Below are 11,974 nucleotides of genomic sequence, written 5' to 3' on the forward strand. Positions count from 1 at the left end.
GGTGCAGTGGCTCATGCCTGTAACCCCAGCACTTTGGGAGGCCGAGGCGGCGGATCACGAGGTCAGGAGATGGAGACCACCCTGGCTAACACGGTGAAAAGCTATCTCTCCTAAACATACCAAAAAAATTAGCCAGGTGTGGTGGCGGGCGTCTGTAATCCCAGTTACTTGGGAGGCTGAGGCAGGAGAACCGCTGGAACCCAGGAGGCAGAGGTTACAGTGAGCCGAGATCGCGCCACTGCACTCCAGCCTGGGCAACAGAGTGAGTGAGACTCCGTCTCAAAAAAAAAAAAAAAACAAAAAAAAACCCAACTCGGGCGCTGTCGCTCGGCTGCAGAGGCTGCGGTTGGCGGTGGCTGCGGCGGCAGCGCAGGCTAAGCGGCAGCGCGGGAGTCCGCGGTTGGCGCTGCCCCAGCGGGGACCCCGCGGCTCGCAGGCAGCGGCCGAGGCGGGGCAGGGCGGGCGGGGGCCGGTGGGCGGCGGCCGGGCCGGGACGATGACTCTGGAGTCCGTGATGGCGCGTTGCCTGAGCGATGAGGTGAAGGAGCGGCTCAACGCCGAGATCCAGAAGCAGCTGCGGGGGACGAGCGCGACGCCCGGCGCCAGCTCAAGCTGCTGCTGCTCCGCAGGGGCGAGAGCGGGAAGAGCATCTTCATCAAGCAGACGCGCATCGTCCAGGGCGCCTGCTACTCGGAGGAGGCCAAGCGCGGCTTCACCAAGCTCGTCTACCACAACATCTTCACCGCCATCCAGGCCACGATCCGGGCCGTGGAGACGCTGAAGATCCTCCACAAGGAGGAGCAGAACAAGGCCAGTGGCTCCTGATCCGGGAGGCGGACGTGGAGACGGTGACCACCTTCGAGCACTGGTACGTCAGCGCCATCAGGACCCTGTGGGACGGACCCCGGCATCCAGGAGTGCTGCGACCGCAGGCGCCAGTGCCAGCTCTCGGACCCGGCCAAGTACTGCCTGACGGACGCTGCCCGCAGGGCCGCCTCGGGCCACCTGCCCACCCCGCAGGACGCGCTGCAGGGCCGCGTGCCCACCACCGGCATCTTTCGACCTGGAGAGCCTTATCTTCAGGATGGTGGATGTTGGGGGACAGCGGTCGGCTCCAGGAAGCGGATCCACTGCTTTGGGAACCTGACGTCCATCCTGTTTGTCGTCGCCCTCAGTGAATACGACCAAGTCCTGGCGGAGTCGGACAAGGAGAACCGGGTGGAGGAGAGCAAAGCTCTGTACCGGACCATCGTCAACTATCCCTGGTTCCAGAACTCCGTCATCCTCTTCCTCAACAAGAAGGACCTGCTGGAGGACAGTATCCTGTACTCGCACCTGGTGGGCTCAGTCCCCGAGCTGGACGGGCCCCAGCGGGACGCCCAGCGGCGCGGGAGTTCATCCTGAAGACGTTCGTGGACACGAACCCCGACGGCGACAAGATCATCTACACGAAGAACATCCGCTTCGTGCTCGCGGCCGTGAAGGGCACCATCCTGCAGCTCAACCTCAAGGAGCACAACCCGGTCTGAAAGCGCCCAGGCCCAGGGAGACGGGACGGAGACAAGGGCCCGGACAAACTTTCCTTCACACCGAGCCCGCGGCTGCCGCCGGGTGGCGCTGCTGAGCCCGGGCCGGGGCCTCTGCCTGCGGAGGAGTTGTTTTGTTTGTTTTTTAATATTTTTAACAAATGGTTTTTATTTCACAGTAATCAGAGGATGTATATCTCTCCGAACACTTGGCGCGCCTTCTCACCTTTTGTCAACGGGCAAAGGCAGCCTTTTTCCGGCTTTGACTTATGACTGGCTTTTTTCTAAAAAAAAAAAAAAAAAAAAGAAAAGAAAGAAAGAAAACACCCAACGAAACATAAAACACACGAGTGCCCCGTGTCCCCAGCGACTCTGGGCCTCACGGAGCCCCTTGCCACCCAGCATGGGGGTCCCCACACCAGCAGCCTCCCGCGGCTGTCCTTCCAACCCCATGTGCTTTTTCTTTCTCTTTCCCGCTTCTTTTCTTCTTCATCAGGAAAGGCGTGGAGACTCGGGGACTGACATTTTTCCCCTTTTTTAAGTTATTGACGCCCAGTGCGCCTGGCCTCTTGACAACTCAATGCTGTGTTTTGCCCACTGGTCTCCTGAAGAGGGGCTGGGGGACTCCCTCAGTCGCCCACCCTGGGAAGTGTCTAAACTTTTTTTTTTTTTTTTTTTTTTTGTAAAAAGAACCGCCTGACCTCACAGGTTGAAGAAACGCCCAGGGTCCTCTATTCTGGCCAGGTACCCCATCCCTCTGCAGAGGCTGGGAAGGGTCCCTGGGCTGGAGTCATGGGGGCTCGGGGCTCCTCTGGGTTGTGCCTCTAGGGGCGACATTGGCTGCTTGGGGCTGCCCAGGGGCTCCAGAGGGCTGCACGGCCACCCTGCCCCAGCTGGAGTGCACCCCACTGGAGCCCACGTGGACTGGGAGGCTGGAGGGATGTCCCCGGTAACACCCAAAGGCCACTTGGATGGGGCCATTTCTTTTCGTTTTGTTCTGCTTTGTTGTTGTCCCCAATTTGGAAACAGTGGGGGTAGAGTGGGGACTTTTACAGAATATTCCCAGGTGTGTACCGGAGACGTAGAGAGAGGGACATGGCCAGCATCTCCATGCGTGGCCTTGTCCCAAGCACTTGTGTCCGCCTCCAAGGAGCGGGAAGCCAGCACTTGCACTTTGGCCAGGGCCACGTGGAAGGTGGCAGCAGGCGCTGGCCCTGGCAGCTTCCAGGCCTGACTGGCCACAGCCACGGTCTGATGGGGAGCCCGCCAGGCCACGGCTGCGCACTGAGCCACAGCCCGGGGGACCGCCTCCCGCGGCCCCTTTAGGCACTGAGGCACCCAGACTGGTTCTCCCCCAAAGACTCGGAAGGTGGGGAACGAGGGGACTGTTTTTGGGGAGGTGGCTCTTTCGTCTGCTGTTGACTGACCACTGCAGCACTCTGTGGGTTTGGGCTTCGCACAGCTGTCCCAGGGATGGATCGCCCGTGCTGCCCTCGCCCACGGCGATTCTGGGACCCTGGACAGCTGCTTCTGGCCTTGGCAGATTATAAAAGAAACAGCCCCCAAATAAGACCACCCCGACCAGCAGTTCCCGCCTGCCACTGTCAGGCCCGCCCGGGTCTTCTTCTGCACAGGGCTATCTGCTGGCTTCTGGCGGGAGAAGAGGGGGAGCCCCGTGGAGGGGGCAGGTACATTTCTGGTGATCAGCCCCACTGGGAAACCGGGCAGCGCCCCCGCTCCCCTCGCCACTTTTCCGCTTTTGTCTCTCCCAGAAGTGTCCTTTTTTTTGTGCCAAATGTCTACTTAAGAGGGTTGGCGCCAGAAAGCCCCATGGTGAGTGCTGGGGCCCGTCCGTGCCCTGGGGGAGCAGATGGTGCCACCCCTGGCGGGGCCAGTGTATCCACTGCCGGCAGCGGACCCCTCTAGGGGGCCTAGACTTGTGGCATCTCTGAGGGCCCAGATCGCACAAGGGGACCTGGACCTGGCACAAGGGTGGAATCGCCCAGCGTGCAGACTGGGGCGCTAAGTATTAGCCCTTCCAGGGGAGGGGGCTGTGCCAAGCATCCCAGAGCCAGGTTGAGGCCACCAAACTGTCTTGGCCTGGGTCCTCTGGGTCCGAGTGCCTGATCCCCCGACCCCTCAAAAAAGCAGAGGTTGGTGTTGCAGGCCTGGGGTAGGGGTGCCTGCCCCAGTAGAGTCCCAGGCAGTGGTTCTCACATCAGTGACACCCTCATGTCAGGGAAGGGGCAGCCGACCCCCACCTGTGTCATGTGTGGGACCACGTGTGGGGTATGCATTTTCACCTTGGTGAAATCTCACCTGCCAATGCTTTCTCGTGAGTGCCGACCACCTTCTCTGACCATGTCATGCCCAGGCAGCAGCAGGCCCTGGCCACCGCAAGACCCACGTCCTGGGTCCCCCGGCTCCCCTAGAGGGTCATTCCCTTGCCAATGTCCCCAGTGGTGGCAGCAGATCCTGCGGCTGGCCTGGTGGACAAGACCCGGTGATACTTGTATATTACACTGTCCTGATTTCAGACAATTTCAACCTTATTTAAAAAAGAATATTCTATATAATGCTGTTTCATCTTTTTTTTTTTTTTTTTTAATTTTTGAGATGGAGTCTCACTCTGTTACCCAGGCTGGAGTGCAGTGGCCGGATCTCAGCTCACTGCAAGCTCTACCTCCCGGGTTCACGCCATTCTCCTGCCTCAGCCTCCCGAGTAGCTGGGACTACAGGCGCTCGCCACCTCGCCTGGCTAGTTTTTTGTATTTTTTAGTAGAGACGGGGTTTCACCGTGTTAGCCAGAATGGTCTCGATCTCCTGACCTCGTGATCCACCTGCCTCGGCCTCCCAAAGTGCTGGGATTACAGGCGTGAGCCACCGTGCCTGGCCCTACGATGCTGTTTTCAAAGCTTTTACTGTTTGAAATGCATGTGTCATGCACGTTGGGGGACAGGAGGAGGGGCTGAGGAGCGGCTCAGTGTCACCTTCCGTGGCCACTGGCCCTGACCCTTAATCCAGACACCGATGGAAGTTGACTTTTCATATCTTTCTCCTGAAATGAACTCTGTTTTAAATTGGAATATATTTTGTTAAAAAAAAAAAAAAACCCAAAACCCAAAAACAAAACGAACAAAATACCCACTATGAGATTCCTCTATAGAGTCACCGAAAATCCTAAAGCTGGAAACACTAACAGTGCCGAAGATTTAGAGGACGTGCTGTAAGAGAAATCCATACAGCTCTAATGGGAGTTTACACTGCTGCCCCCACTTTGGAAAAATGTTTGGTAGTGTGTTGGTGCTGGTGCTAACACACTCGGATCTCCCTATTTTATCTTTTTGAGACAGAGTCTCACTCTGTCGCCCAGGCTGGAGTGTAGTGGTGCGATCTCGGCTCACTGCAACCTCCGCTTCCTGGGCTCAAGTGATTCTCCTGCCTCAGCCTCTCGAGTAGCTGGGATTAAAGTGCCCACCACCACGCCTGGCCAATTTTGTATTTTTAGCACAGATGGGATTTCACTGTGTTGTCCAGGCTGGTCTCAAACTCCTGAGCTCAGGCAATCTGCTCACCTTGGCCTCCCAAAGTGCTAGGATTATAGGCATGAGCCACTGCGCCCGGCCAGTTCACTCTTTAGTAAAACTTTTATAGTAACTTCTCATTCCATAGTGATTTCAGTCACTCTCAACAAATTCACTTACAGTTATCAATATTTGAACTTTCGCAGGTGTTGTCATAGATAAGGAATTTGGCCAAATGGACTCTTGATTATTGCAGTAAAAATTCTGCTTAAATTAGGTAACAGGCATTTGAAGTTTAAAATTATGCAAACTGGCCGGGCGCGGTGGCTCAAGCCTGTAATCCCAGCACTTTGGGAGGCCGAGATGGGCGGATCACGAGGTCAGGAGATCGAGACCATCCTGGCGAACACGGTGAAACCCCGTCTCTACTAAAAAATACAAAAAACTAGCCGGGCGAGGCGGCGGGCGCCTGTAGTCCCAGCTACTCGGGAGGCTGAGGCAGGAGAATGGCATGAACCCGGGAGGCGGAGCTTGCAGTGAGCTGAGATCCGGCCACTGCACTCCAGCCCGGGCGACAGAGCGAGACTCCGTCTCAAAAAAAAATAAAAAAATAAAAAATAAAATAAAATAAAATAAAATAAAATTATGCAAACTGTGTTGCAAAAATTTCGCTTCTAGGGATTTAAGAAACAGTCATGATTGCACAAATAAATGTGCTGTAGGGATGTTCATTTAACAAAATGTGTAAAACAGGGAAAACCTGTAAACAAACTAAGTGTCCTATAACAGAATTCATTAAATAAGTTATGATACATACATATGATGAAATGTGTGCAGCCATTAAAAAATGTTATGAGGGGCTAAGTGCGGTGGCTCATGCCTGTAATCCCAGCGCTTTGGGAGGCCGAGGTGGGTGATCACTTGAGGTCAAGAGTCTGAGACTAGCCTAGCCAACATGGTGAAACCCTGTGTCTACTAAAAACACAAAAAATTAGCTCGACGTGGTGGCGCATGCTTATAATCCCAGCTACTTGGGAGGCTGAGGCAGGAGAATCGCTTCAACCCGTGAGGCAGAGGTTGCAGTGAGCGGACATTGCACCATTGCACTCTAGCCTGGGTGACAAGAACAAAACTCCGTCTCAATGAAAAAAAAAAAAAGGAAAGAATATTTGACATGAAAGGTATTTTTTATAATACATAAATACATTAAGTGAAAGAGATTACACCACAGTACATCTAGTGTGTTTATATTTTGAGAAAATATGTATTTTGAATATTGGAATTATATACACCCAACTAGTAATGCTATCCATTGAGTCGTGAAATTACAAGTGATTTTTTTTTTTGCTTGTCCCTATTTTCCAATTTTTCTACAGTGACGGTACTTGCAATAATTAAACATAGTATAGTCATTTAAAATACGTCCACAAATTCTCTGATACTCTCTTCAAAAGGCAGAGCCCAGTTCCTATCCCCTTGAGTGTGGGCTGGGTTACATGATTCCCTTCTGACAGATGGGAAAAAGCAAAAGTGATGGCTTGCAACTTTGCAAACTACATCATAAAAGGTTCTGTGGCTTCCTCTTGCTCACTCTTTGATTACTCACTTGGGAGAGCCAGCTGTCACACCATGACACCTAAGTAGCCTGTAGAGAGGCTCATGTGACAGAAACTGAGGCCTCCGGTCAGCAGTCACATGAGCGAGCCATCTTGGAAACAGGCTTTAGGTGACTGCAGTCTCAGTGGACAGCTTGACTGCAATGTCATGAGACACCTTGAGCCCAAATGACCCAGCTCTGTCACTCCTGAATTCCTGACCCACAGAAATGGAGATCCTAAGTATTTTATTTATTTTTTTATTTTATTTTATTTTATTTATTTATTTATTTTTTTGAGACGGAGTCTCGCTCTGCCACCCAGGCTGGAGTGCAGTGGCCGGATCTCAGCTCACTGCAAGCTCCGCCTCCCGGGTTCACGCCATTCTCCTGCCTCAGCCTCCCGAGTAGCTGGGACTACAGGCGCTCGCCACCTCGCCCGGCTAGTTTTTTGTATTTTTTAGTAGAGACAGGGTTTCACCGTGTCAGCCAGGATGGTCTCCATCTCCTGACCTCGTGATCCGCCCGTCTCGGCCTCCCAAAGTGTATTTATTTATTTTTGAGACAGAGTCTCACTCTGTCACCCAGGCTGGAGTGTGGTAGTGTGATCTTGGCTCACTGTAACCTCTCCCTCCCGGACGGGGTGTGGTGGCTCATGCTTGTAGTCCCAGCACTTTGGGAGGCTGAGGCGGGTGGATCTTCTGAGGTCAGGAGTTCGAGACCAGCCTGGTCAACAAGGTGAAACCTGGTCTCTATTAAAAACACAAAAATTAGCTGCGTGTGGTGGTGGGCACCTGCAATCCCAGCTACTGGCAGGGCTGAGGTTGGAGAATTGCTTAAACCCAGGAGGCAGAGGTTGCAGTGAGCCGAGATCACGCCACTGCACTCCAGCGTGGACGACAGAGCAAGACTCTGTCTCAAAAACAAACAACAAAAAAGTGGATAGCGGCATCTACCTCGAAGAATTGTTGTGGGATCAACAGTGCAGAGATCCTAGTAACTAAAAAAGAAAAAAGTTTCAGGACCCCCTATAAGATTTACTATGCCTCGAGGGAAGTTACACCCTGACAGAGTCACATAGCATGTTTGTAACTTCTGCTTCTTAAATTATAATTTATTCCTTCCTTATTATTTTCAGTCGGTAAATGACTATGAGAGACCAGAGACTAGTCCTCCTCTCCTTCCAATCACTCAACTTTGTTACAGATTAACTGCCTCCTTTATTGTTCTGTACCTAACTCACACCAGATGGCACAAAAGACCCCATGACTTACATCTTCAGTGTAGAAGGTTAAATACACCTTTCCTGAAAAAAAGACCACCTTGTCTGGGTGCAGCCATTCATGCATTCAATCCCAGTACTTTGGGAGGCTGAGGTGAGCGGACTGCTTAAGCCCAGGGATTTCAGACTGGCCTGGGCAACGTGGTGAAACCCTGTCTCTACAAAAAATACAAAAATTAGTCAGGTGTGTTGGTGCATGCCTCTAGTCCCAGCTACTAGGGATGCCGAGGTGGGAGGATCGCTTGAGCCAGGGAGGCTGAGGCTGTAATTGAGTTGCAACTGCACCACTGCACTCCCGCGTGGGTGACAGAGTGAAAGAAAGACCACCCAGACCAATCAGATTGTTTTAAGTATGTATTAAGCCTTACACGGAGAGATGCTGAAATTCTGCTAAGCTTCCCTAAACTTTGTCTATGCAAGTGATCCCAAACTTCTAAGCCTTGGAACACTGTCTTCCACTCTTGGGTATCTGTGCTTCCCAGGTGACCCTCCTTAAACTCTCTGCATGAATAAACTCCCTTTAGATTCTGACCCTTTTGATTATTTGAGGTTGACACACTGTGCAATATACATCAGAATACCAAATATTAACCTTCAGAACAGTATGTGACATTTAGGTAGAAATCTTTCTTTCTTTCTTTTTTTTTTTTTTAGATGGAGTCTTGCTCTGTCGCCCAGGCTGTAGTGCAGTGGCATGATGTCGGTTCACTGCAACCTTGGCCTCCCAGGTTCAAGCAATTTTCCTGTTTCAGCCTCCCAAGTAGCTGGGACTAAAGGCGCCCACCACCACTCCCATCTAATTTTTGTATTTTTAGTAGAGATGGGGTTTTGCCATGTTTGCCAGGCTGGTCTCCAACTCCTGACTTCAGGCGATTGACCACCTTGGTCTCCCAAAGTGCTGGGATTACAGGTGTAAGCTACTGCGCCCAGCTGACATTTAGGTAGAAATCTTACACATATTCCTAACTTTGTTCTCTCCCCACTTACATTTCTAACTTCTTCTTTACAGTTAAGAACAAAATCATTTGTGGACTTGAAAAGAGTTACCACAGTAACTGGAAAAAAAAAAAAACCTGGAAGTTAAACTGTCACTCTTGATGCTCTCTTTTAATTAATAAACCCTAAAAAGGCTAACTCACTTGGACACTACTTAATTAACAATCAATTAGTAAGGAAAAGATATCGAAGCAGTAAACTTAAGTGAGGGCGAAAAGGTCTGTTGACCAAATATGGATTCTGTCTTCCTAGAACCAAGTTACAGTTGGAGTTACAGAAAATACTTTGAACAGGTCCTTCGGTATCCTGTAGGAAATCAGACAAAAACACAGATCAGTTACTTTCTTTTTCTTTTTTCTTTTTTCTTTTTTTGACAGTGTCCCACTCTGTCGACCAGGCTGGAGTGCAGTGGCGAGATCACGCTCACTGCAGCCTCCACCTCCTGGGCTCAAGCAATCCTCCAGCCTCAGCCCCGCAAGTAGCGGGGACTACAAGCGCGCGCCACCATGCCCAGCTAATTTGTTGTATTTTTGTAGAGACAGAATTTCACCAAGTTGCCCAAGCTAGTCTGGAACTCCTGAGCTCAAGGGATCCGCCCACCTCGGCCTCCCAAAGTGCTGGGATTAAGGGCGTGAGGCACCAGGCCGGCCCAATTACTTTCTTCAGTCTGAGCAAGAGCACTTTTTAGACGGAGTCTCGCTCTGTCGCCCAGGCTGGAGTGCAGTGGCGCGATCTCGGCTCACTGCAGCCTCCGCCTCCCGGGTTCAAGCAATTCTCTGCCTCCGCCTCTGCCTCAGTCTCCCGAGTAGCTGGTATTACAGGTGGCCGCCAACACGCCCGGCTAATTTTTGTATTTTTAGTAGAGACGGGGTTTCACCATGCTGGCCAGGAGGGTCTTGAATTCCTGACTACAAGATCCACCCGCCTCGGCCTCCCAAAGTGCTGAGATTACAGGCGTGAGCCACTGCGTCCGGCCCGATCGCTTATATTTTTAAAAAGATGTTTTCTTCGTTTCCTAGCCCCTTGTACCCCCCTACAAAGTTCCAAAGTTTGATGTTGTTGCAACGGCCATCAGAGGTCAAGCCGGGGGTGCAGCTCCCTAATGCGGGGCAGCCTCAGAGGGGGCCGACCCTGCCCAGGATGAGCGGCGCCGGGCGGCGGGGACGCAGCCGGGGTCCCCGGGACGTGGCTGGGGGAGGTGTTGGGGAGCGACGTACCCAGGCTCAGGTGAGGCGAGTGTGCGGCAAGGGCTGCAGCCGGAGCTAGCGGGCTTGCGGTGGCCACTGAGGAGCTTCTGTCCGACCTTGTGCTTGTGCCTGCCAGGCGACAGCCGCTTGGTGCGCAGCGCCTGCTCTTTCAGCGTCAGGCCCTTGCTGCGCCCTACGCCGCAGGCTGAGAAGTCGCGCAAGTAGTAGTAGTAGAGCCAGTGGTAAAGCTCCTCCTTGTAGCTTATCAGTGGCGGGGGCCGGGTGGGAGCCTGCGGATACTAACCCGCAGCCTGCGGACTTTGATCGGCAGTGGGGCCACGCGTCTCCGCATGCGCGCTCCTGGAAAACCCAGCGGCCGCTCCTCGAGTTCCGATTGGCTCCACGTGAGGGTCGGGTCTCTGTGATGTAACAGGCGCGTGACCTCGCTGACGTCACAAGAGCGGGTCTTTGGCTACATAATACTGCGAAGCCTTCGGCGACGTCACAGTGACGTTACCGTGCCTGGAGCTGGGTTGTTTTCTCCTCAGGGTGGAGCCTGGTAACCGCGATTTCCCCGCCATGTTCTGTGTGTTGCTGGCTGGAGAAGGGTAGTTGACAAACTCTGACCCAGCACAGTGTTTCTGTGGGTCAAAACTAGAAAACTATGTCCGCGCGCCGCAGAGGCGGAAGGAACCGTTCAGGCCAGGAGTTAAAGAGCAGCCTGGGCAACATGGCACGACCCCATCTGTCAAGTCCCACCTCAGCTTCCCAGATACTTGAACCCCAGGGTTCAAGGCTGCAATGAGCTATGATCCCATCACAGCACTCCATCCTGCGAGACTGAGGTAAACCCTAAGAAAATAAAAAAACTATCCAAGTGTGCAACCGGGAGGGACTGCTGAAAGAAAACATGATAATTGAATGTTCAAATACTTTAACAAGGGCAAAATGTACAGGCTTAAATAAATAGGGCTCGCTGGGCGCTTTGGCTCACACCTGTAATTCCAACATTTTGGGTGCCCGAGGCAGGCGGATCACTTGAAGTCAGGAACTCGAGACCAACCTGGCCAACATGGTGAAACCCCATCTCTACTAATAATATAAAGATTAGGCCGGGCACCTTGCATCGTTTCAGGGGCTCGCACCTCTCTAAGGGCCCAGTAGTTGAACCTCTCGGACCTGAGGGTGAGAAACCTTGGCTCCGTTCTTCCCAGGGTGATCAGCCCAGGAGTAAGCGAGGAGAGGCCAGAAAGCAGGACCCATGAGAAGGGTCCCCTCCTGGAGTTTGAGGCCCATTCCTTCCTGCCCCTGTGTCTCCTGTGTCCAGGACTCCTCCTTGCTCTGCCCCACTCCTGGGGCCATGGCCATGCGGGGCTGCATTTGGGTACAGGCCCCAGCGGCAACCCTGGGCCCAAAGTGGGCAGCTCACCTGGAGGGGATCAGAGTAACATGGCAGGGAGGGAGGGGAAAAGCCGCGCTGGTGCACTCCTCCCTCATCCCCCTCAGGCAGCGGCATGAGTTCCACGGGAGCGCTGTCCTGCTCCTCTGCTGCGTCTTTTTAGTCTTGGGGCTACCATAACTCTCCTTTCCCCAGCCCTGCCAACCTGGTGGGACACTGGGCTTCCCTCTCACAGGGTTCTGGGGACAGGCCCGTCCTGTATCATACCTGCAGTGAGACCCTTTTTTCCTTCAGGGCATGGGGAGCAACCAGGCTTCATGAGTTAAATGCAGATCTGAACCATACTGTAGGAGGACCAGCCGCAGACAAACCTCCTCAGACACCGGATTAAAGAAGGAAGAGGTTTTTTATGAGGCCGGGAGCATTGGCAGACTCGTATCTTAAGAGCCGAGCTCCTGGAAAAAGA

At 53.0% G+C, this 11,974-nt stretch overlaps 1 protein-coding gene and 1 pseudogene across 1 annotated transcript; one reads left to right on the forward strand and one right to left on the reverse strand.

Moving 5' to 3' along the window:
* The first annotated feature begins 496 nt into the window (after window positions 1-496).
* On the forward strand, window positions 497-1,529 carry LOC112620254 (annotated as a pseudogene).
* A 7,483-nt stretch (window positions 1,530-9,012) lies between these two features.
* LOC112620585 (nuclear protein 2-like) lies at window positions 9,013-11,625 on the reverse strand. Its single transcript, XM_025379293.1, has 3 exons — window positions 11,539-11,625; window positions 10,140-10,408; window positions 9,013-9,228 (listed from the first exon to the last, which is right to left on the reverse strand). The coding sequence occupies exons 1-3, from the start codon at window positions 11,623-11,625 to the stop codon at window positions 9,171-9,173; spliced, it is 414 nt and encodes a 137-aa protein (XP_025235078.1). The 3' UTR covers window positions 9,013-9,170.
* Between the last annotated feature and the right edge of the window lie 349 nt (window positions 11,626-11,974).

Source organism: Theropithecus gelada, chromosome 3 (genome assembly GCF_003255815.1).
Source record: "Theropithecus gelada isolate Dixy chromosome 3, Tgel_1.0, whole genome shotgun sequence".
NCBI classification, from domain to species: domain Eukaryota; kingdom Metazoa; phylum Chordata; class Mammalia; order Primates; family Cercopithecidae; genus Theropithecus; species Theropithecus gelada.